Source organism: Phyllobates terribilis, unplaced genomic scaffold (assembly GCF_046119375.1).
Source record: "Phyllobates terribilis strain yellow unplaced genomic scaffold, ASM4611937v1 Scaffold_7__3_contigs__length_470593459, whole genome shotgun sequence".
NCBI lineage: Eukaryota > Metazoa > Chordata > Amphibia > Anura > Dendrobatidae > Phyllobates > Phyllobates terribilis.
In genome coordinates this window covers 301885899-301909925 of record NW_027362767.1, presented here as the reverse complement: position 1 = coordinate 301909925, position 24027 = coordinate 301885899, and the positions used below count along the sequence as shown (strand labels likewise).

The 24027-nt window shown below is 44.6% G+C and overlaps 1 protein-coding gene across 2 annotated transcripts; it reads left to right on the top strand.

Annotated features, from left to right (window-relative positions):
• The first annotated feature begins 4208 nt into the window (after window positions 1-4208).
• Window positions 4209-23362, top strand: ZBTB33 (zinc finger and BTB domain containing 33). Of its 2 annotated transcripts, none has more exons than XM_073641081.1 (2): window positions 4209-4552; window positions 16440-23362. In XM_073641081.1, the coding sequence occupies exon 2, from the start codon at window positions 16442-16444 to the stop codon at window positions 18404-18406; it is 1965 nt and encodes a 654-aa protein (XP_073497182.1). In that variant the 5' UTR covers window positions 4209-4552; window positions 16440-16441; the 3' UTR covers window positions 18407-23362. The 2 variants fall into 2 exon arrangements, with proteins under 2 accessions (XP_073497182.1, XP_073497181.1); XM_073641080.1 differs by lacking the exon at window positions 4209-4552 and adding an exon at window positions 4600-5092.
• Window positions 23363-24027: the final 665 nt, after the last annotated feature.

Here is a 24027-nt window from a genome sequence, read left to right as displayed (position 1 = left end):
ATTTTCCCAGTCACTGTTCCCGAAAAACATCCCCACAGTGAAACATGGTGGCGGCAGCATCATGCTGTAGGGATGGTGTTCTTGGGGTGATGAGCAGTGTTCATTTGGCGCCAAAGATAGCATTTACCTTGGTGACCAAAATAATTCAATGTTGGTCTCATCTGACCACAGCACCTTCCTCTATACATTTGGAGAGTCTCCAACATGTCTTCTGGCAAACTCAAAATGAGCCTTATAATTTTTGTAAGTAAAAGCTTTTTCTGCCCACTCTTCCATAAAGGCCACCTCTATGGAGTGTACAGCTTATTGTGGTCGCATTGACACTCCAGTCTTGGGAACTCTGCAGCTTATTCAGGGTTACCTTTGGTCTCTGTGCTGCCTCTCTGATTAATGCCCTCCTTGCCTGGGCTGAGAGTTTGGGTGGGCGGTCCTCTCTTGGCAGGTTTGTTGTGGTACCATGTTCTTTCCATTTGATGATAATGGATTTGATGGTGCTCCGGGGATCACCAGAGATTGGGTTTTTTTGTTTTTTTTTATAACCCAAACCTGACTTGTGCTTCTCAACAACTGTGTCCCTGACTTATTTGGAGATCTCCTTGGTCTTCATGGTGGTTGTTACGCACACGCCCAGCAGACTGGGGTGAGCGTGATTAGTGATCCCACTGTACCATGAACCGAGGAGTGCCTGGAGGGGCGTAACTAAGTATCAACCCGATCCGACCAAGGTCACATGCTGGCTCAGTCGACTCCGTGAACCAGGGAGGAACCGAGCAGAGGGACCAGGTGCTACTCCAGGTCAGACCCCGGTCACAGCTGTTGACCCACACTGGGGAATGCAGGAACAGGCAGGTTAAACTGGCATATTGACTGGTGGGTACTGGCAGGCACGGCTGGCATGCAGACAGGTGGGCACTGGCAGGCACGGCTGGCATGCAGACAGGTGGGCACAGGGAGGCACGGCTGACATGCAGACAGGCGGGTACTGGCAAGTAGGAACGTAGGCAGGATAGGGACCAGTACAGACTGGGATACAGAAACAGAGCCGCAGGTGCGGTAGACAAGCAGAGCAGAGCAAAACCCGCAGATGCAGTGAACAAGCAAATCAGAGCAAAACCACAGATGCGGTGAACAAGCAAAGCAAAGCAAAACCGCAGATGCGGTGAACTAGCAAAGCAGGGCAAAACCGCAGATGCGGTGAACTAGCAAAGCAAAGTAAAACCCGCAGATGCGGTGAACAAGCAGAGCAGAGCAAAACCTGCAGATGCGGTGAACAAGCAAAGCAGAGCAAAACCGCAGATGCGGTGAACTAGCAAAGCAGAGCAAAACAGCAGATGCGGTGAACAAGCAAAGCAGAGCAAAACCGCAGATACGGTGAACAAGCAAAGCAGAGCAAAACCGCAGATGCGGTGAACAAGCAAAGCAGAGCAAAACCCGCAGATGCGGTAGACAGGACAGGGCTCTGTTCACATGGAACAGACTGGAAAACACAAGAAGATAGCTGGAAGACAGGAGTTAGATACAGAGGGAGGGAAACAGAACGAGCAGAACCAGATACACACAAGGTACTTACAATGAAGTAGCGAGTGGACACAAGACTCACAAACAGAAGTACAGAGACAATGAGTTGGAGTTAGGTGCAGGTTCAGATACTGCAGGAAAGAGGGAAGATATAGACATAGAGACAAACAAGTAACGTACTAGGACACTGTTCAGCCAGGATCCGAACCAGGAACAAGATACAGGAACGAGCCTGGGAACTCAGCCCCCAGGGTGGCAGAAACTGACTAGAAGTCACAGGTACAGGTAGAGGCCCTGGGTACTCAGCCCCCAGGGTGGCGGACAGACTAGAGTCAGGACAAGACCTGGCAAAACACAGTTGCACAGAACAGACTGTAAGAAAGTGTTGCTCAGGCACCTCCTACTGGGTGGAGGGGGTTTAAGTATCCAGTGACTCACAGCAATAGGCTGGGGACGCATTAGGACTGCGCACACTGTAGCTTTAAGAATCAGAAAGCAACAGCGCCGACGCCCTAAGCCAGCAGACAAGAGACATACAAACAGCAGGTACTGGAGCAAAAGTGTGCAGCCTGACCTGAAAGGTAAGACTGCGGTCTTGCATGGTGGGAGATGGTAAGCCATGCAAGCACGCCGCCAGGGATGTTACAGTGGTGTTCGGTTAGTGGAGCCTTTGGCTTAATGGTGTTGCCGCCTCTATGGCCTTTCAGCAAAGGTAAAGTGTATATACTGACAGACATGTGACACTTACATTGTGAACATGTGGACTTCTTTTCACTATGCATGTGACTTATGAAGGTAATTGCTTGCACCAGAAATTTTTAAAGGCTTCATTGCAAACGGGATGAATACATATGCATATGCCAATTTTTAGCTATTTGATCCCATAAATGTAATTTATGCCTACATTTTTCTCACTTCACTTCACCAATTAAAACTATTTAGTGCTAATGCATCACACACAAATCAGATTACAAACATATTTAAACACAGGTTGTAATGTAACAGAATAGGTAAAAAGCCAAGGAGGGTGAATACTTTCGCAAGCCACTGTAAACTCCCCTTAAAGGGGTTGTCTAGGCTTGCATAAAAGGCTGCAATCTTTAAAAAAAAACATAAAAAAAGTAAGAGTAATATACTTTATTGCAAAATTTAACTACACATTCAAGAGAACCTGTCAGCACAATTATGTAAAGTATAGACATGGCTGAAATGGTGCTGTAACACTGATTACACTGATACCTTTGGTGAAGAAATCCACTCTGTGGTTCTTGTTTAATCACCATTTGAAGTTTTCTTCCAATGATTTTTCGGTGCACAGGGGCCGGACTGTGGGTAGGGTCTTCTCCTCCTGCTCCGGCCCCTCCGCTGGCTCCGATGTTTCAATGACAGGTGATTTTTCACTGACCCGCCTCTGTTTTGAAACTTCATGCCACCACCATCACTGGCGTGGGCGGCACATGCGCAGTTTGATTTCACAGCTGGTCTCCTAGTCTTCAATAACATGGCGCCGGGGGTGGCGTGTGCGCAGATCAAGATCTTGCCTCAATAAAGAAATCACTGAGCTGAGATCTCGATCTGCATATGTGCCGCCTCCATTTTATTGAAGACCAGGAGACCAGCCGTGAAATCCTCCGTCAGTGAGAAATCATAGTTTCAACTTATAGCAAATGATGCTGAAGAGCTATTTGTAGATCTGAAGCCTCCGTCACTCCAGCTCTATTCCCCGCCCAGCGCCACCTCCTCCTGTGTGACTGACTGCTTCTTTGCCTGATGTCAACAGCATAGAGGCTGTTAGTCAAGCAGGAGAAGGCGGAGCTGGGTGGGGATAGAGCTGGAGTGACAGAGGCTTCAGATCTACCATAGCTCTTCAGCCTCATTTACATATCAAGTCAAAGTCTGATTTCTCAGTAATGGAGGAACGGACTGGCCATGTAAAGATATTGCTGTACTTGTCTTTGAAAGAGCTACATGCACATATAAATAATTTGGGGGGTGAAATCCTGCTGACAGATTCCTTATAAAAATATTTTGCTAAGGTGTGAAGGCGAGGGCCAAAGGCCTTTCCACCCGCGAGAAGACGACAGTATTGAGGGCAGGTCTTTAAATTAAAAGTACCAAGAAAGTGTTTAATAAGTAAAAAAAAGTGCTAAAATACAAATATAAGAAGAAAAAAACTAAAAAGTGAAAAACAAATGATAAAATATATACAAGAAAGTGATAAGCCAATGGCAGAACTGCATCCTCTCAACCGTATGCGAAGAGGATGGAATGCTGCTATCCTCTCCCACCACAAGAGGGCGCTCCCTGCACACAATCACCCCGCTCTCATCCCTATACATGTGACCAGCTCCCCCTAGTGGCGGAGCAGCAACCTCTGTTCTGGAGACGCTGAGGTGTATATGGCGCCTGCAGCTGGTCCTATGAGGACCGCGCACCCTGAGGGAAATTCTGTATAAGTCCGGTGTTATGCACACAGTACCGGTGCACAGCGCACAAAGCCCCGCGAGATGTGGAGCAGAACCCTGGACAGCTCGCATGTGAATGCGCAGCGCGGGCATGGCTGCGGAAGAATCCCACAGGTGCCGGCTCCGTCCCTTCAGCAGAGCTGTCAGTGGGGTGATATGCCCGCGACTGAGCACCGGGGGGCGCTGGTGTGTGCTTTGTGTAGAACAAAGAGGCAGGCTTTCTTATTCTGCGTAGTAACATGGCGCTACAGATACGTCAGTGCAGAGCGGCTGCTGTGCGCACTGGCAGGCTCAGTAAAGCTCCGTCACCCCACCATAAGAACCGGCCGAATGTATTGGTGTAAGAAACCGCCAGGAAAAGAAGAAATGGAAATCTCGCGAGATGTTCCATTGACGGAAATTGACGACATTTTCCGAGCGCTTCGCTCCTGCGTTCGGGCGGTGGGGTCGCCGCGGGTGCCCTCTGCTGGTCAGCGCTTGGTATTGCCGCGGTGCTCGGTGGCTGCGGGAGGAGCCTGTTCATTCGTTGTCTGCGGAAGCCGAGGCACCGGGTGGCCCGGGGACACCAGGTAACCATTGAGCAGGGGGCGGCCGGGGCGGCTCCTCCAGGGGGCTCCAGCGCCGGGGCAGGCAGAGGAGCGCGCTCTATGGAGCGGGGGCGACAACGTGCCGCCATGAAGCTCGGGCCTAGCAGCGCCAGCAGTAGCAGCAGTGCCGGGCGCCGTCCTTTGTGAGGCCGCTGCCGCCATGTTGTCGGGCTGGTGCGGGGCCCGGGCTGTACTCGGGGCGGTGCTGGGCAGCCCGGTGCTGGCGGCAGTGAGGCCTTCTAGGCCGGCGCCTTGTCTGGGCGTGTAGGCCGCTAGTGCCGGCAGCATGGAGGCCGGCACCGGGGAGGAGATCGGCCGACTGTCTGCTGCGATCTCCTAGGAAGTGAGCGATAGCCGTGCAGCACATGGAGGGGAGCGGCCCACACACAGGCCTGTGCAGCGAGGCCAGCCCCCTCCTGACGGCTCCCCAGCCTGTGACCCCAGTGATGAATGGCCATGTCAGCAGGCCGCTCTGCCTGGTCCCCCCCCTGGGAGATGGACGCTCTGATTCACCCCTGACAGGTAATAGGGCCGAACAAGTCTCTGGATTGTAGAGGGAAAGGCGGCTATCCCTGCACTGTCTCCAGGAGGAGGGGGCGGCAGCATGGAGAATCGTGCACAATGCCGGGGTGACGGCCGGACCCCGCCGAGAAATCACGTCTGTATTGTCACCACAGCCGCATGTGCTGCTGCATGTCCTCATGGTCGACACAGCCCTCCCCGCCTAATGGGGGACGGAGACACCGTGCTCCTATACTATGTTACCAGGGGGAGGGGGCCGTGGTTGAAAGATCATGCGTGAGCCCAATAAAGGGTTAAAGCCGCTTCCCCGTTAACATCTGTCATCAGGATACACGGGAGTGTTACTGATAAAATCCAAGGTGGACAAAGCCCTGCAGGTGGAAATTGGGCGTCCTCATCTATCAGGTTCTGTATACATAGCGGTAGGTGACCATATACTAATGATTAGGGGGTCAGGGTGTCGCCTGGCGCTGCAGGGCAACTTCAGGACTATCTCATCGTGAAGGAACCGATGCACCAAAAAGTCCCAGCACTTCCTCCGTAAAGGCGTTTCCACTACCCTGATACTAGTGATCTAGTCTAAGCTCAGTATAGGGCGCGGAGCTGGTTGAATCTCCAATCTGATATTGAAGCCCTCTCCTAATTATCAGCTGACGGCAACTTCAGCAGCAGCCAGATGTAAACAGTGAGGACAGCACGGCGCCATCACTTCTTAGTGGTCGCTCTCCAGTACTGCACATCAGCTCCTAGTCAATGGAGAACAGGTTGTCCGTATTGGGGGAGTGGACCCTTTTACACCCCACTCCAGTGAATCTTGTTGTTTGGTAGAAATCGTGTGTAAGTGTGATTATGATGGTAACATGTTCTTGTCTCTTCCCGTTTTTAGTGACGCTCAGGTCTGTGGACGTGCATTAGGGAGAGATGAAGCACTACCAGCTCCTCAGCTTCACGCTCTATTCCCTGGCTAGTGCCACCATCCTCTGACAGGTCAGTGGCCATGTGCTAGAGCAAACAACCTGTCAATCAAGCAGAATGGTGACACTCGGTATGGAATACAGCATCGGGCTGAGGAGCTGGAGATGCATCGTCATAATGGACTTTCAGACCGATAGATTATGTCATGACACCATTTTGCACTTCAGCAGCATCACTTTGGGGTCAACTGGCTTATCCGCAAAAAGGCAACACCGTCTTATTGACGATTCTGGGGGTAGAAGTTTGACCGGTTCCCTTCAAGATATAATTTGTGCTGCAGCGCCCAGATCCTCTTCGCTGTATGGTTAGCTCATTGGATACATTTCCGTGAGCTCCAATGTTTTCTACCGTCCCTCGCCCCCACACTTCTCACCCTTCTATCTGTAACGGGGGTAACTCTTACATCCCCTTCTGTATGGAGCGTTGTTTTCCCTGCCATGTCTATCCGGTGCATAAAGATTGGTAAGGATAACATCACAAGTTATCCGTTCTGTGCCTCTGTAACTTTTCACCTCCATAAGCTGCAGTGATAATGATTTCTACATGCCTCCTCAGTCTATTACTCTGAATAGGTGGTCTATACGTAGCGTAAAATGTTCTAGCCAAGACTTAGCAGGACCCTTAGCCCCTCAGATGCGGCAGTCAGTGTAGACCACCGCATCTAAGTGGCTTTATAGTCAAAAGTCAGTTTCAAATAGAAAAAGGTGTAGCTCCCCCACACAGCAAAGCATGTATGTAGTCTGAAAGCTGTCTGACACCTGCTCACCTAACAACAAATAGGACATTGATATCCAACAGTGTCAACTGTTGTCTTAGAGCAAAATGTATCCATGGTGATCAGCCCCTGGCCCCCTCCTCCTTGGCCTATGTCTGGCTGTAAGACAACTGGCTGCAGCAGGAGCCTCCTCTCTGCTCTGTCTGCAGTAGTAAACATTAAACCCCAAACACTCCCCAACTGAAAATGCTTTCCGCAGAACTTGTCAGTTATTTGTGCTGCCTAAGGTTAGTACAGCCTGAATCTGATGATAGGTTCCCACAGGGCTGTGGAGTCGGTAAGCCGAACCTCTGACCTGACTAACGACTCCGAGCTCACAGCACTGGTCACTACTGAGCGTGTACATAAAGTGCAGCACAGATTCATCTGAACTAAAAGCCCAGAACCTTAGATCAGGAACAGAACAGACATTTATAGGACATTTCATAACTGAAAAACCGCGACCAGTGAGTATGTTACTGCACTTACTACACATCATTGCTACCAAAGGGAGAAGAAGATAGAAATTACAGGAGTGCTCCTTTAAATAAAATCTGTACTGCTGGCTTTGTAAGGTCTAAGACCAAATTGCATTACCATGTCAATGATTTTTCATTTGGAAGAGGCTGATGGACAGATCTGGCCACATTCTCCTCCATCAACCGCTATTTTGTGGACAGTCAGGAAAGCTGTGCAGTCTGTATGTTCCTAGAAATGTTAGTTTCCAGATAATCACCCGAAGAAAGAGTACAACGCTTGTTTGTTGGGTGGGATAACTTAAGCTTGCTTAAAAATCATTGTTCTTGGCAGCACATCATCCTGGGTAAACAAGATATGCTGCCGAGAACAAGTCTATGGACATAGTAATCCTGATAACTACCATTCTGTATGGATGACTGTCTAAACACTGAACGGCTTTTATATAGCTGGTTGGCAGTCATATAATGGCTGGAGTCAGCAGTGAAAAATTTCAGGGTTGTGGAGTTGGTAAGCCAAACCTCCGACTCCTCAATTTCCCTAACTCCACGCCTCATAAGCACTGCCTCACTACTGAGCGTGTACATAAAGCGCAGCACAGATTCATCTCAGCTAAAAGCAGAGATCCTTAGATCAGGAACAGAACAGACATTTATAGGACATTTCATAACTTTCCCAAATTCTTATGAAAACATTTACAGCACATCCTTCATTGTACTCCTGAACCCAAGTTATTATATATTGTAGGAGTCAGTCCATTTTATATGGACTCCTCTGACTCCACAAACCTGGGTTCCTTCCATATTACAGAAGCCTGACTAAGCCGGAAGGAGAAATGCGCGTCGAGGCGCTTCCTTGGATGTCCCACCCGTCATAGAGCACGCCAACATGTCTTCAGGTATAGCTTTGCACACATAATGCTTTGTCTATTCATCAGGCATATATATACGATTGCGTATTATCTACATGCACAATTCTGCTTAATGTCTACCTATTCCTGAGTGAGCAAATGCTCTTTGCTGCTCGTGCAACTACCATAGTGATTAGGGTCTTAGATCCAATGTGCTCTCATGGTCTCCATCTGTGCAACTTTTCTTGAATAATTTTAGCAATTTACTCTCTCGCCTTTTATGGATACTCCGTTTATATGTATCTTTAATAAAATTTGTTGCATATATAATGAAACTGTTCTCGCAGTTCTTTTCTGATTGGAGTAATTTGATGTTGTTTTATTCAACTTTAATAACTATTAAGAACCCCTAGAGATTATTAGCACATTATTACTTTTTCTGGTTCTTTTTGTATTGAATATATATTCTAAAATCAAAGGACTCTGTCAACTTCTTTTGGTTTAAGGCATAAAATCGGGCAGGGCCCCATTGTTTTGTGTCGCCTTAATAGGTTCTTTATATTGCAGAAGCAGTATACCTAGGTAAGTGTACCCATCTACTAGCCTACCGTACAGCCGCACGTATACAGTGGTGGCCAAAAGTATTGGCACCCCTGCAATTCAGTCAGATAATACTCAGTTTCTTCCTGAAAATGATTGCAATCACAAATTCTTTGGTATTATTCTCTTCATTTAATTTGTCTTCAATGAAAAAAACCCAAAAAGAATTTTCCTAAAATCAAATTGGATATAATTCCACACCAAACCTAAAAAAGGGGGTGGACAAAAGTATTGGCACCATTTGAAAAATCATGTGATGCTTCTCTAATTCGTGTAATTAACAGCACCTGTAACTTACCTGCGGCACCTAATAGGTGTTAGCAATAACTAAATCACACTTCCAGCCAGTTAACATGGATTAAAGTTGACTCCACCTCTGTCCTGTGTCCTTGTGTGTACCACATTGAGCATGGAGAAAAGAAAGAAGACCAAAGAACTGTCTGAGGACTTGAGAAACCAAATTGTGAGGAAGCATGAGCAATCTCAAGGCTACAAGTCCATCTCCAAAGACCTGAATGTTCCTGTGTCTTCCGTGCGCAGTGTCATCAAGAAGTGTAAAGCCCATGGCACTGTGGCTAACCTCCCTAGATGTGGACGGAAAAGAAAAATTGAGAGATTTCAACGCAAGATTGTGCGGATGGTGGATAAAGAACCTCGACTAACATCCAAACAAGTTCAAGCTGCCCTGCTGTCCGAGGGTACAACAGTGTCAACCCGTACTATCCGTCGGCGTCTGAATGAAAAGGGACTGTATGGTAGGATACCCAGGAAGACCCCACTTCTTACCCCGAGACATAAAAAAGCCAGGCTGTAGTTTGCCAAAACTTACCTGAGAAAGCCTAAAATGTTTTGGAAGACTGTTCTCTGGTCAGATGAGACAAAAGTAGAGCTTTTTGGGAAAAAGCATCAACATAGAGTGTACAGGAAAAAAAAGAGGCATTCAAAGAAAAGAACACGGTCCCTACAGTCAAACATGGCGGAGGTTCCCTGATGTTTTGGGGTTGCTTTGCTGCCTCTGGCACTGGACTGCTTGACCGTGTGCATGGCATTATGAAGTCTGAAGACTACCAACAAATTTTGCAGCATAATGTAGGGCCCAGTGTGAGAAAGCTGGGTCTCCCTCAGAGGTCATGGGTCTTCCAGCAGGACAATGACCCAAAACACACTTCCAAAAGCACTATAAAATGGTTTGAGAGAAAGCACTGGAGACTTCTAAGGTGGCCAGCAATGAGTCCAGACCTGAATCCCATAGAACACCTGTGGAGAGATCTCAAAATGGCAGTTTGGAGAAGGCACCCTTCAAATATCAGGGATCTGGAGCAGTTTGCCAAAGAAGAATGGTCTACAATTCCAGCAGAGCATTGTAAGAAACTCATTGATGGTTACTGGAAGCGGTTGATCAGTTATTTTGGCTAAAGGTTGTGCAACCAAGTATTAGGCTGAGGGTGCCAATACTTTTGTCTGGCCCATTTTTGGAGTTTTGTGTGAAATGATCAATGATTTGATTTTTGCTTCATTCTCTTTTGTGTTTGGTCCTTGCAAGCAAATTAAATGAAGAGAATAATACCAAAGAATTTGTGATTGCAATCATTTTCAGGAAGAAACTGAGTATCATCTGACAGAATTGCAGGGGTGCCAATACTTTTGGCCAGCACTGTAACTGCCCAACAGAAAAGCATCCCTTATTGCCCACAACTACGAGTTACAGTGCAGCTGTGGCAACAAGGCCAGGTCTTCTGTTGGAGAGTTTTGATAAACGTGCCCTTACATGTGCGGCTGTATGTTTGCATAGTAGATGGGTACACCTCTATCATATGGCTGTAGCCTATTGTCAGATTCATGCTGCTTTAACAAGCAGCATCAGCTACGCACAGGCTCCTCTGCCAGCTCAGCTTGATTGACATGTCACTCCCCATACTTTAAATAGGGAGAGACTTGTTATTCAAACCGGACAGGGAGAAGCCAGAGGGTGCTACTTGATGACCAGTCCTAACATTTCCCTATTTCTTTGACTGCCGCAAGGTTTGCAAGTGTTCAGATCACCTGTCCGTGCTTTATGATGCAAGGGGTTGGAGTAGATTAAATCCAATGACTGGTTTGTTTCAAAGGGAACCTGTCATGTCCTCAAACGTTCTAAAGCTGTGTGGTCTCCTCCACTGAGAATCCGGCTGCCGGGAGCAAATGAGCAGTATTCCCCCCTGGCAGCCTCGGGCTTTGTCGTACAGGAGCGGCTGCTGTAACCACGCCCTGACACTGGCAGCCAGCTCCGCAGGGCATCAGTGCAGTTGATTTTCCCCTGGCAGCGGGGCTTTCTGTGCAGCGGCCACACGTCTTTAGAATACTAAACTGCAGATTAACCCTATATCTGCGGGCTAACAGCATTTAGGGACATGAAAGGTTCCCTTTAAGCTTTCTCTCAGAAAATGTTAGAGGGACCATATGTAGATTATGGAACATAGACTTCTGGGGGAGGGGGAGACTTATTACAGATCTGTGATTGTGTATATGATTGCTAGTATCTTAGGGAATTGTGAGCATATTGTAAAGGATATGGAGCTTTTCTCTTTGCCCGGTGTTGTCAGAGGTAAAGTCATAGGGCCATGGGGTCATGATCAGAAAATGTCATGAAGTGGTTTAGACAAACATGGCTGCTGTTGGCCTTGTCTTCCTGCCTCCCCGAAGTATAATGTCATGCCGTCACGTACGTTGCTACGAGACCTGCTACCACTGATGGTAGAGTCTCATTTCTGCTTATTCTCTCTGTTGATTTGGACGTAAAAATCTGTCCTCCCAACAAAATAACCTGCTGTATTTATGACTGGAGGCATCTGCAGAAAGAAAGCGAGATCTCAAGTTCAGCAGGCAGAATAATACCGGAGGTGGAGATGGCTCCGAGAGCAGCTCCAACACATCAGAAGTGAGGGGGAGGTAGACACTGTGACAAGGTTTCTGTAAACCTGCGCATGCTCAGGGCCTGTAACCTGAACCCAGCGACAAAGGGAAAGATCTGAGTGTAGCCATAGATCATGGGTTTGCATGGTGTCAGTCTGTGGCTTCTAATGCTTTCTTGTGATACCAGGCCAAGGCTTGAGTTATACAGTACAAAGCATTAGTGGGACCTCATCCTAAATTTGTTAGTTTGAGATAGTTTAGAGAACCCAGTCAGAGAGAGAGGTTGTTACATTATATAAAGATAGAAATATAATTTATTTTCTTCTGACCCTTCTCTTTGTATGGATGCTGGTTACTCGTAGTCTAATGACTTTATATCCAGGTGACGAGGAAACTGAGGTAGAGCCATTGTGTGACTTGTCATATTGGGCAACCTGTCACCTGCACCCGTGTCGAATATATGAGAAATACTGTCATGTACACTTATTGTTAAGAGTTATCCACCCCATTTAATTATTTTTTTTTTTTATACCATTGGAGGCTTTATGTAACGAAAGTAGTAATCCTTCCCAGCCCTTGCTGCTCTCCTGCTTCCATGATCTCCTCCCCTGAGTCTTTATTCACCTGATTCCAGTAATGACATGCCGACAGACACCTCTGCAGGGGTCACAGGTCAGCAAGCCACATCATTAGTGTCAGAACAAGATCAGCCATGGATTTAGAGGGGATCAGTGCAGTTTTACCTTATGTAAGTCCCCACAGGACAGAATTTCTAAAGGACTTGTGCCAGTATAACCCCCCGTTCATTACAGTACAGACAAGTGGAGAAAATTTTACATGTGTCATCCATATGCTGCAGACCTTTTCTGCTGGAAATTGACTTGCATTGCAGATTTAAATTTTTATTAAAATTAGCTGTGAATCTGCATGGGATTTTTTTTAAGCCCATGTAACTTATCTTAAATTCAGGAAAGTGGACCCCAAACATTCTAAAATAGCAAAAATCAGGTAAATGCCCTCCTTGCATCCAGCACCTGTCCACTGCTCAGGACTTGATTGATATTTTGGCTGCAGAGGGACATCACATAGCGCAAATCATGGCTGTAGCCAATCACAGAGCTTAGCAGTTCATGCCATGTACCTCAGCACAGTTTTCACCAGGGCTGTGGAGTCGGTATAAAATGGCCCGACTCCTAAAATAATAAATTGGGTAGTACAATGCAGGATGTGCTGTAAATGTTCTCATAAGAATTTGGGAAAGTTATGAAATGTCCTATAAATGTCTGTTCTGTTCCTGATCTAAGGATCTCTGTTTTCAGTTGAGATGAATCTGTGCTGCACTTTATGTACACGCTCAGTAGTGAGGCAGTGCTGTGGAGTCGGAGTCTGGGAAATTGAGGAGTCAGAGGTTTGGCTTACCGACTCCACAGCCCTGAAATTTTTCACTGGCTGACTGCGGCCATTACATGACTGCCAATCGGCTACATGTAAGCCGTTCAGTGTTTAGACAGGCCATCCGCACTTCCATCCACAAAGCATGTTAGCTATCAGGATTGCTATGCCCATAGACTCGTTGTTCTCTGCAGCACATCTTGTTTACCCAGGATGATGTGCTGCCAAGAACTATTATTTTTAAGCACGCTTAAGCCATCTCGCCCATCAAGCAAGCGTTGTACTCTGTCTAATCAAGGAGAAATCACCTGAAGAAAAACTGACTGCGCAGCTTTCCTGACCACAAAATAGCTTCTGATGGAGGAGAATGTGGCCAGACCTGTCCATCAGCCTCTTCCAAATGAAAAATCCTTCACGTGGGAACACCATTTGGTATCGAACACCTTACAAAGCCAGCAGTACAGATTTTCTTTAAAGAAGCACTCCTGTAATGTCTATTTACTTCTCCTTTTGGTAGCAATGACTTGTAGTAAGTGCAGTAACATACTCACCGGTGGCTGTTTCCAGCGCCGCTCTGGTCCACTCCAGCTTCACGAGGCCACATTTGTAACCTGCCGGATCAGTGTCTGCGGTTCATTTTTCTCTTGCCTCGTTCGGAGTCTCCTAGTCTTGCATTGAGAAAAATTTAAACAGTGACCGTGCAATTTAGGAGGTCACAAATGTTGTCACTTGTCATCGCAGAAGATCGCTCCAGGTGAATATATTACTGCGTTTATTACGTATACACTACTCACAAAAAGTTAGGGATATCAGGCTTTCAGGTGAAACTTATGGAAATCGTAAAAAGTTGACGCTACAGTAATATTTTATCATGAAAGTAGGGCATTTAAATAGAAGCAATCAATGGTGATTTCCACATCTCAAAAAGTTTATTTAAACAAAAGCCAACAACAGTGGCGGGTTCTCCCCCCCCCCCCCCCCCCCCCAAAAAAAAAATAAGTTCAATGTCTCAGTAGCTTGTCATGTGGCCTTGAGCATCAATTACAGCTTGACAACAGCGCCTCATGCTGTTCACAAGTGCAGTTATTATCTGCTATGGCATCCCACTCTTCTTGAAGGGGGGCCCTCAGGTTATTGAGGTTCTGGGGTACAGAGTTACGAGCCTCTGCACGGCGACTCAGGTGATCTCATAGGTTTTCTATGGGATTCATGTCTGGAGAAAGTGCAGGCCACTCCATGTGAGTTACCCCAGTCTCCAGCTGCCGTTCCCTAATGATGTAACCTCGATGAGCTGGAGCATTGTCACCCATGAGGATGAAATTAGGCCTGTGTTGTTAATGCAGAGGCGCAATGACTGGATTAATGATGTTATTCATGTAGTAGGGGCTTGTCACAAAGTGTAGGGTAGTTCTGTGTTGACTAGACACACCTGCCCACACTGTAGCACCACCACCACCAAAGGCTCGTCTGTTGACAACAGTGGCTGATGCATAGCGCTCTCCTTGGCGTCTCCAACATCGTTGGTGGCCATCATTTCTGCTCAGCGTGAATCGACTTTCATCAGTGAACTGCACTGAGGCCCACTAGTCCCTCGGCCCATGTAAATGCTCTCTGGCCCATGCAAGATGATGATGCCTGGTGGTGTGGTCAGGTACCCTTGAAAGTCGTCTAGCACGCAGACCACGCTGATGGAAACTGTTGAATGGTCTGACGTGACATTTGGGTGCCTCTCACCCCCCCTTAAATGTGCCTGGAGTTGTGTGGCATTCATCATCCAGTTCCGAAGGGCATTGTTCACAATGAAGCGGTCATCAGTGTGGGATGTGGCCAAAGGACGTCCACTTCTGCCTTTCAGTGACTCTTCCAGCCTCTCTGTATCTCTGTTGCACCCTGCTGATGACTCTGTGACACGCTAAGCTCATTGACCACTTCCGTCTGAGAACATCCTGCTTGAAGCTTCGCAAAGGCGAGGTAATATTTGATCAACTGTTAGGTGTCGTCTTGGTCTCATGTCAAAATGTGAACAGCAGGATGTGGAGGACTGTTTAATACCAATTCTAATTGAACCCCCTAAATTTATTGTCTGATTTGTGGATTAAACATGTTTTGTGAATTTTGCCATAAAGCTCCTTGTTAGAGAGCAGCCTTTGAGCAAAAAGAAACATTGAGCAGTTGGACGTGTGCATTCAACAGTTTAGAGACGGTCACATTAAGTTCACCTGAAAAGATTAGAGTGCATTTTAGGTGCATCCTGAAATTTCACCCAAAAGGCAAATATCCCTTACTTTGTGAGTAGTGTAATTGCCATTGAAAGGAGAAATTTACCAGAGTGTTCTTTTTGAATTTCTACCATATTAAAGAAAAACACAGAAGGGGTTACTGCAGTATAGAAACGTTTCACTAGAGGGCACAATTTTCTATATTAGACAAGAAATAATACATGCTGAAGGAAATTTGTCAAATGCTGCTTGTAGTTTTTGCAACTTTTGTGGCATTCAGCCCACAAGAGCATGCACTGGAGCTTAGTAATTAGTGGGGTTACACACCCACTTTTTATCATAGGACATTTAATAAAAATGTGTTGTTTTTTTAAAGGGAACCTGTCATGTAAAAAAAGAATATGCTATTAACCTGCAGATATTGGGTTAATTTACTGGATAATGGCGTTCTGAAGCTGCAGACCCCTATGACTGGAAAGCCCAAGGCTGCCAGGAAGAATAAAGCTCATTCTGCTTCAGAATGCTATTAACCTGCAGATTAAGTGCTGGGGTCCAGGGTTCAAATCCCACCAAGGACAACATCTGCAAGGAGTTTGTATGTTCTCCCCGTGTTTGTGTGGGTTTCTTACAGGTTCTCTGGTTTCCTCCCACACTCCAAAGACATACTGATAGGGAATCTAGATTGCGAGCCCCAATGGGGACAGTGCCCATAATGTCTGTAAAGCGCTGCTGAATTAATGACGCCATATAAGTGGGGAAAATAAACAAATACGTACAGTGTATTTTTACTTGACAGGTTCACTTAAAGAAAAATGTAAAACACATAAATAATGCCCCTCCGTTGCATGTACGTCTTGCCTAGAATTAAGCGAGGACGCTGACAGCTCTAAATACCCCATTACATTTCATGCCCCTCTAATCGCTATTGGGGTGAAATAAATATTTCTCTACTTGTACAACTTCTGTAACTACAAAAATAAGTTACTGTACTACTTTCCATTACAAAATCACATTTGTTTAGGATAATATGGAGGATTCCCAATGATGATGCTTGCGTGCATGTGTTCCCATATTCTTTATGTACTGTAAGAGTAGTAGGATGGTAATTCATAGGTGATATTGTATATTGGCGTGTGAGCAGATCAATAAAATGTCCCATTACTGACACATTTTTGTATTTGCTTACAGACATGGAGGGAAAAAAGTTGATTACGGCAACAGACACCCAGTACTCTGGCAGCTTATTGCAAGCTTTAAATGACCAGCGGCTGCAGGGCTTATATTGTGACGTCACAGTAATCGTTGAAGACCGCAAATTCAGAGCTCACAAGAATATACTTTCTGCCTGCAGCACTTATTTCCACCAGTTGTTCATTGTCGCTGGACCAGTAGTGGAATTGAATTTTATCAGAGCTGAAATTTTTGCAGAAATTCTTAACTATATTTACAGCGCTAAAATTGTTCGTGTGAAGTGCGACATGTTGGAGGAACTGATCAAATCAGGAAAATTACTGGGAGTTCCTTTTATAGCGGAGCTTGGAATACCTTTATCACAAGTGAAGAGCATGGCTGCTGGAGATAAGGATGGTTCTACTGAGGCCCAGTCTAATTCTGATCCAAAATCACAAGAGTCTGAAAAAAACAGCCCTTCTAGTAAAGTGGGTGGCTCGAGGATGCCAATCATCGGTGATTCATTCTCCTTATCCTCCAGTGATGAACCTGATATGGAAACAAATCTAATTGAGGATGAGTCTGATGACGATGATGTGATCTTTTGTTCAGAGACTATGCCAGATAAACCAGTGACGTCAGAGAAAAAAGAATCTCTGCAAACCCCAACTCTTGCTTCTAATGGCCAAGTCTCTGATACAAAAATTGTTGCACCATATGGTCAATCTCCGCAGCCGAACCAGGACACTAAACCTCAGACCCAACCCCCTTCCAATATAAACCCATCTACTCCAAATCCTCCTCCAAATGGTTCTGCTGTCCCTCCTGCTCAACAACCTGTACTGGTTACGGTGCCTCTTCCAGACAAGACCTCCCAAAATGCCTCTTCTTCTGGTACAGATAAGAAGCAAGCGACCCCTGACACCACTCAAAATTTGCCAAAACTACAGCCAATTGGTATTATTAAGCCTAAAACAGAACTAATACTGGATGGCAACGGCATTTCATCGTGTCCTGTGTCTTCAGCGGTGTCTTTGGAACAGCCCACAATTACACACAAAAATGTTTCTTTCGATGGAGTTCAAAAAAAGCAAGTGGTCACCTTCAGCCCAGGATCATCTTCAAAACCGGGAGAATTTAAAATTAAGATTGCCGATGTTGTTTCCGGAACCAGTAAGGATTCATCAGAGCCTCGACGCATAATGGACGGAAAAAAAATAATTACATTGGACACGGCCTCCGAGATCGAGGGATTGTCAACAGGGTGCAAAGTTTATGCAAATATTGGGGAGGATACATATGACATCGTAATCCCCATCAAGGAAGATCCTGAAGACGGGTTGCCCAAGCTGGAGGATGACGATGGCTTTCCAGATCGTAAACGTATGAAAATAAAACATGAAGATCACTACGAGCTCATCGTCGACGGAAGAGTCTACTATATCTGCATTGTGTGCAAAAGATCGTACGTTTGTCTGACAAGTTTACGGAGACATTTTAACGTTCACTCTTGGGAAAAGAAATATCCTTGTCGCTATTGTGAGAGAGTCTTCCCTCTTGCAGAATATCGTACAAAACACGAAATTCACCATACAGGAGAGAGAAGATATCAGTGCTTGACTTGTGGTAGTTCATTTATTAATTACCAAGTCATGGCTTCACACATTCGATCTGTGCACAGTATGGACCCTGCTGGAGACTCAAAGCTTTACCGCCTAAACCCATGCAAGACATTACAGATTAGACAGTATGCGTACATAGCGGAAAGTTCCAATTCTGTCCCCGTTATCAGTGATGGCGGAATCGTGTATGACATTGACCCAGACAAATCTGAACCAGCGTCTGCAGAGAACCACTCTAGCGAGGGGCCAAAACCTGTAAACTGGGACGATATCTTCCTTCAGCAGTCCAACCAGAACATGTTTAAACCAACTACTTCAGAAGGCAATACTGAGTTTGAGTTTGTTATACCAGAATCCTATTAATCACATTAACATTCAGTGTAATGAGGACAAAGGAGTACATGGATCTAACAGGTGAACTGCTATCAGGATTTTTTTTTCTATCTTAAATACACCATTTTAATATAGCTTACAAAACAGCCTAGTTTTAGTCTTTCTTATAAGTTGCATCCAGTATGTGAGGGCATCTTCTCTGCAATCTCCTATGCGGCCAATGATACAAGATTTACAGAGACTATTAGTATACCTTGGTATTCGCAATCATTGTATAGCAAATGGTTAGGCACAGAACTTTTGAATAAAAAGCAAAAATAAAGATGTATGTATTACGTTTCACTGACGTTCCAGTGTGAGACAGTTCCCGCTGCCGAATACTTTAGGCATGTTTGCACTTTAAAATGGAGAAATTTATTTGGCAAAGTTTAGACAGGGTAAACTAACTCAGTCGTCTGACAGATAAAGGGAAAACTAAGATCTTCCACTCCTCAACTGCTGAACTGGAAGTGAAACCTGCACAGTAGACGTCATACCTTCTATAAAAGCAGTGCACTGAGAACAAAAAAAGCATTTGATCGCTTTAAAAACTTGTTTTATGAAGTGTTCTCACTTGCACATTAAAGGGGTTTTCTAGAATCACAGTATTGATGGACTATTGTGGTCCAGCTGTTGGCAACTTTTGTTCATCAGCTGTTTAAAGAGCCCGCAGTGTTGGAAAGTCCTCTGTGTATTTATATCCAGCGTGCCCGTGCTAGGTATTGCAATGTTATTCTATATCCTAAGGATAGACCTTTTTGAAGGGAACCTGTCAAAACAATCCCTTATCCAAACTGTTCATATAGTGATGTTGGTCATAATGCCATCCACACCTTTACTGATGCAATCTGCTGCTCCCAGACTGAAAAATCACTGCTTTAATTCATATACAAATGAGGCTTAAAGGGGTATGCCCATCTCCAAGATCCTATCCCAATAAGTAGTAGGTATAATAATATTAGCAAATACCTACAATTAGAAATGTAGTATAGTTCTTCTGATTCGTTGTCTTACCTCATTTGCAGGACTTTAGGTATCCATGGTTATGACCACTAGCAACTATCTAACTCTCACTATATCAGTGGTCGTAACCATGGATACCTAAGGTCCTGCAATGCCTGCGCATGAGGAAAGAGACATGGTGAATCTGAAGAACTATATTAATTGGAGGTATTTACTAATATTATTATTGTTATTACACCTACTACTTATTGGGATATGATTTTGGAGATGGGAATACCCCTTTAAGTTCTCTGGGTGTGATCAAAATTCTTAACAAGCCTCTACCTCCCTGACTGTATGCCACCCATCCCTCCATCTTCACCATCCTTCTCGTGACTGACAGCCCACCGGCTTGACCAAATCTAGGACTATGGGGCTGGGCATGCAATAGAGCCAGAGACTTGAAAAGTGCTTTGACACACCAAGAGCTCTTAAGCCTCTTTTGCATATGAAATAAAACCGCTTTTTCATTCGGAAAGCAACAGATTGCATCAGTAGATGTGTGGATGATATTATCTTTCAGAGAACAATATGAACATCTTTGGGGATAAATTCTTCTGAGAAATGATTCCCTCTAATGTTGTGATTCTAGTAAATCCTTTTAAAGGGAACCTGTCAGGCGATTCCTGCTGCCCAGACCACACTGCGTGAATCTGAGTCTGGCTGCATTATTGCATCCGAGTATTGCAGAGAAAATATACTTTGACTGGGGTCTGTGTGTCTTGGATTACTAGTCAAAGTCTGGTCCCCAGCAGACCGGTCAGTCATCTGGATTGGGGCCGGGGAGTAGTTGCCAGTCTCAGACTAATCATACAAGGTGCTTAGGCCGGCAGGCTTTTCAAAGTAAGTCTTCTTTGAATCACCGCGACATTTCAGAGTAACAATAATGCTGCCAGACTGTGACTATCACTCACCATGGTTCGGACAGCTTGAATCAGCTGACAGTTTTCCTTTGAGCTTTAAAGACCTGCTGATATCACGGTTTCATTTTTTTAAGTTACAATAATGGTTTTGTCTTTATTTTTTAAATGTGTCTGAAAAAATAAACCCCCAACATGTATTCTTGTATCACATTTATTGTAAGGAGGGATAAATTGTGTTTTTTGTGGATTAGGTGGTACATTAAGATACCATGCCTAACAGCTTACATTTGTAAGAAAAAAACAATGTAACCAACATGCAAGAATTATTATTCATGTATCTGCAGTAGCATCAAGGTTATAAAGGATGTATTGGTGTAGAAAAGAACAGAACTTTCTACTTGGGCTAGGGCTACATGACTGCAGTTAAATTAGCCGAAATTGTGTCTTCACTCACAACGGCCCAGAGACATAGTGGTACGGTCACCAGATTCCACAATACACACTGCATTAAAGGGGTTGTCCTCTTTCACATAATGTTCAGCCCCCTGGGTTCACTGGCGAGTTACTGCCGGTGGTCTGAGTGACTGGCATTGGCAGCGGCACTAATGTCACGTCAACAGCACAGTCGCTGAGCTCAGTGATTAGCTGCACTTTTGATGTGACATCAGGGGCAGAGACTGGACATGACGCAGGTGAGTAGAGCACTTTTTTATTTTTTTTAACTCATTTTTGTAAAGAGTTCTTAGACCTGATGAGGTGCTGTGTTTACTTTGAAAATCCCTGTCACAAATTGTGTATAATCCCTTATAGAGGTTTCACAACTAGCCTGATTGACTACTCAGTGTCCCTCCTCCATGCTGAGATCTCACACTGCTCAGTACAAGCTGCCAGTCAGGCTGGGTAGGAGGAGACTGAATACACTTACTCATCTGCTATTTAATGCTATGGCTGGATTGATAAAAAGCTCATCTTAATATTGGGGGTTAAACAGTCATTCTGAGAGTTTCAAAGTAAATACACCAGCCTTATCAGGTTGAAGAGCAATTTGTATTGTAAAATCTGGTGTCCTGATACAACACATCTGCTATTTGTCCACATTGCCAAATGTAGCAGTAATAAAATGGTATGAGTGGTTATTCATTTTACCCATGAAAGTTTTTGAACATTTTCTTTTTTTTCACCTATTTCCCTCCAGTTGTATTGCTCACACACTATTAATTCACATGCAATTTCCGAAGACCTAAGTCGCATCATTTCACCCAGGCAAAAAAGGCACGGGACAGATTAGATCACATTTCCTGGGTATTTCAGCAGACTTGCTAGGCTGTTATGGGGATGCCTTCTCACAGTGGAGCTGTTCGAGCGTAGATATTTTTCCCACTGGATTTTACAGATATAAATTATTTTTCTACATTTGATTTTCTATTTAGTGTAGACCTTGCATCACCTTTACACATCATTTCCTTTAGTCTAGGCCTGTTGTTCTTCTCGCTGTGGGCGAGCCATTTTTTCAGAAGCAGTTGCGCACTGATTGACTGGCTTGTGTAAATGACCTGAACAGGATCCTGGGCTTATTGTAGTTAGCATAGTGCCGGTAGGCAAATTACTATGGCCTTTTTTATGATGAAGATTTGGTTAAACTAGTGATACTTGTTTTTTTATGCGTGATGATACCATTGTGGTTGCTGAACATTGTACAAAGACTAGGTGCAGGTATCTGTATATATAAGCTAAGACGTGGGATAACAGCTGTATAAATGCCTTTTAATAGAGGACTGAGGAGAGGTAGCCCAAGTAGTATGACGGAGAAATGGGTTAAAGCTAACACTTACAATCACAGGGTTGTGATTTTCACAGATTTTTTCCTTCTAGTATGTGCATTTGTTTAATAGGAGATACTCATGAATCTCTGGACCTTTAGTCCTTCATACTAATACGTTCTGTCATGGACGATCTCCTACGTCTTTTATATGTAAAAAATTAACCCTGAATTTGCTGTGGCAGGTGAGCGTAAACTTACTGTAGAGAATTGCAAATTGTTAGATGGCCAACTCTAAACCAAGTGCTGGGCATGCTGGTATCAGTAGTCTCACATCAGCCGAAGCACCAATGAGAACTTGAACTAGGTTTCAATGGCTCCTCCCACTGTTCAGTGTAACAAGCTGTAGTCTCGGGTGCCCTTTTGGCGGACTGCAAGCTTCTATGACACGTACACCCAATAATGGGTTGTCCCAACCACATGCATGTACGGCATACGGATTGGTTAAAAAGTGAAATGATGAGTAATTAAAATTTTAAGTGCTTTTTACATGGAAATGTTAATTTTTTAAAGGGAAAAAAAAATAGTTTAAGCTTTAAAAGCAGTAAATAAGATTGCAAGTTTTATCAGTGGTCCTGAGTAGCATGAGACCAGGAGAAGAGGCTTGAAAACTGACATGTCCTATTTGGTGCTTGTGTAACAAATCTTGGTCTGGGTTGTATGGAAGGGTTTCAATGAAGCAAATACTATGAATATTAAGAAATATTTAACTTGTGAGTTCCTGGAGAAACCGCATGCTACTAAATTATGCAACCCATTCTTTCAGTATTTATTTAGACCGTTGCACTGTCTAAAGATGCTAAACTGCAAGCAAGAAAAGCCGCTACAAGTCCGTTAATCTCGGCACAGTTGCAACTGTCTCTTGTATATTGAGGTTACAGTTCTAAAGTTGAAGCCTTTACTTCCTCGGCCCTGGCACATATATTGCTTTTCAGATAGCATTCCAGTCTCGTATGTACAGAAAGAAAACGGTGTCAACATAACAAGCTGTTAGCGTATTCTGTTGTCACTGCCCATCATGGAATGCATATGTTTGTCTCTTAAGAAATTGGGTTGTATGTCCTTTATTCTTCAATGATCTTATTCCAAAATCATTTTTTGTACCAGTCTTGTGTATATATTATTACTTGTACAGCTTTTCCTTAACTTTTTGTTTTGTTTTGTTTTTTTTAAAATTCTTGTGCTACTTTTCACTAACCGATACTTGAGCCTTTAGACTTTAGAGCTTTCTATGGCAAACAAATAAACATTTTTTCAATCTGACTCTTGTAACATGATTTCATTGGAGCCGGTTATAAAGCACATGTTCATGATGTAAATCTGAGTTAAAGGGGTTGTCCACTACTGACAACCCTTTCTTAATCAATCTCCCACTCCCCACCCTCCCCAAGTAAAGTAATGCCTATACTCACCATTCCAGCAGTGTCTACACTGGCTCTACCAGGGCTTGCGTGACATTGTCACGCAATCCCTGCTGCCAATTAGCGGCTGCTTGTTTGTCCCTTTCATCGGAAATCCAGAGGAATTGAGAGCTGCGACCGCTCCCTCACCTCCTCCTGATGTGACAGTCTCATAACTGTTTGATATCAGCGCCCACACTTCGGCTACTTCTTGGCAACAGAATTCATTGGGCTTAAATAACACATTCTCTCGAGTAATTTGGGATAAATTAGTATCTTGCATAAAAGTACAAAAATAATCTTGTATAAGCCTTTTCATTATCTCGCATATGGACTGCTGACTCACAAAGGTTCTATACTGCATTAGGTAATGCAGACAAAAATGCACATAAGTGGTCCAAATGTTCTCCAGCACCAGAGGAAATCGGTGAAAACTCAGCTTTTAACCATATAGGATAAAAAAAAAAATCTCAAAATTTGCATATTTAAAAAAAAAAAACAATCATGGCTATGATTAAAGGGGTATTC

What these genes read in the sequence shown, in the direction of transcription:
- ZBTB33 (XM_073641080.1), top strand. Translation starts at nt 4,936, where the DNA reads ATGGAGGGGAGCGGCCCACACACAGGCCTGTGCAGCGAGGCCAGCCCC. An exon ending in CTCTGATTCACCCCTGACAG is followed by an intron (nt 5,093 to 16,439) that starts GTAATAGGGCCG and finishes ATTTGCTTACAG; the next exon opens with ACATGGAGGGAAAAAAGTTG.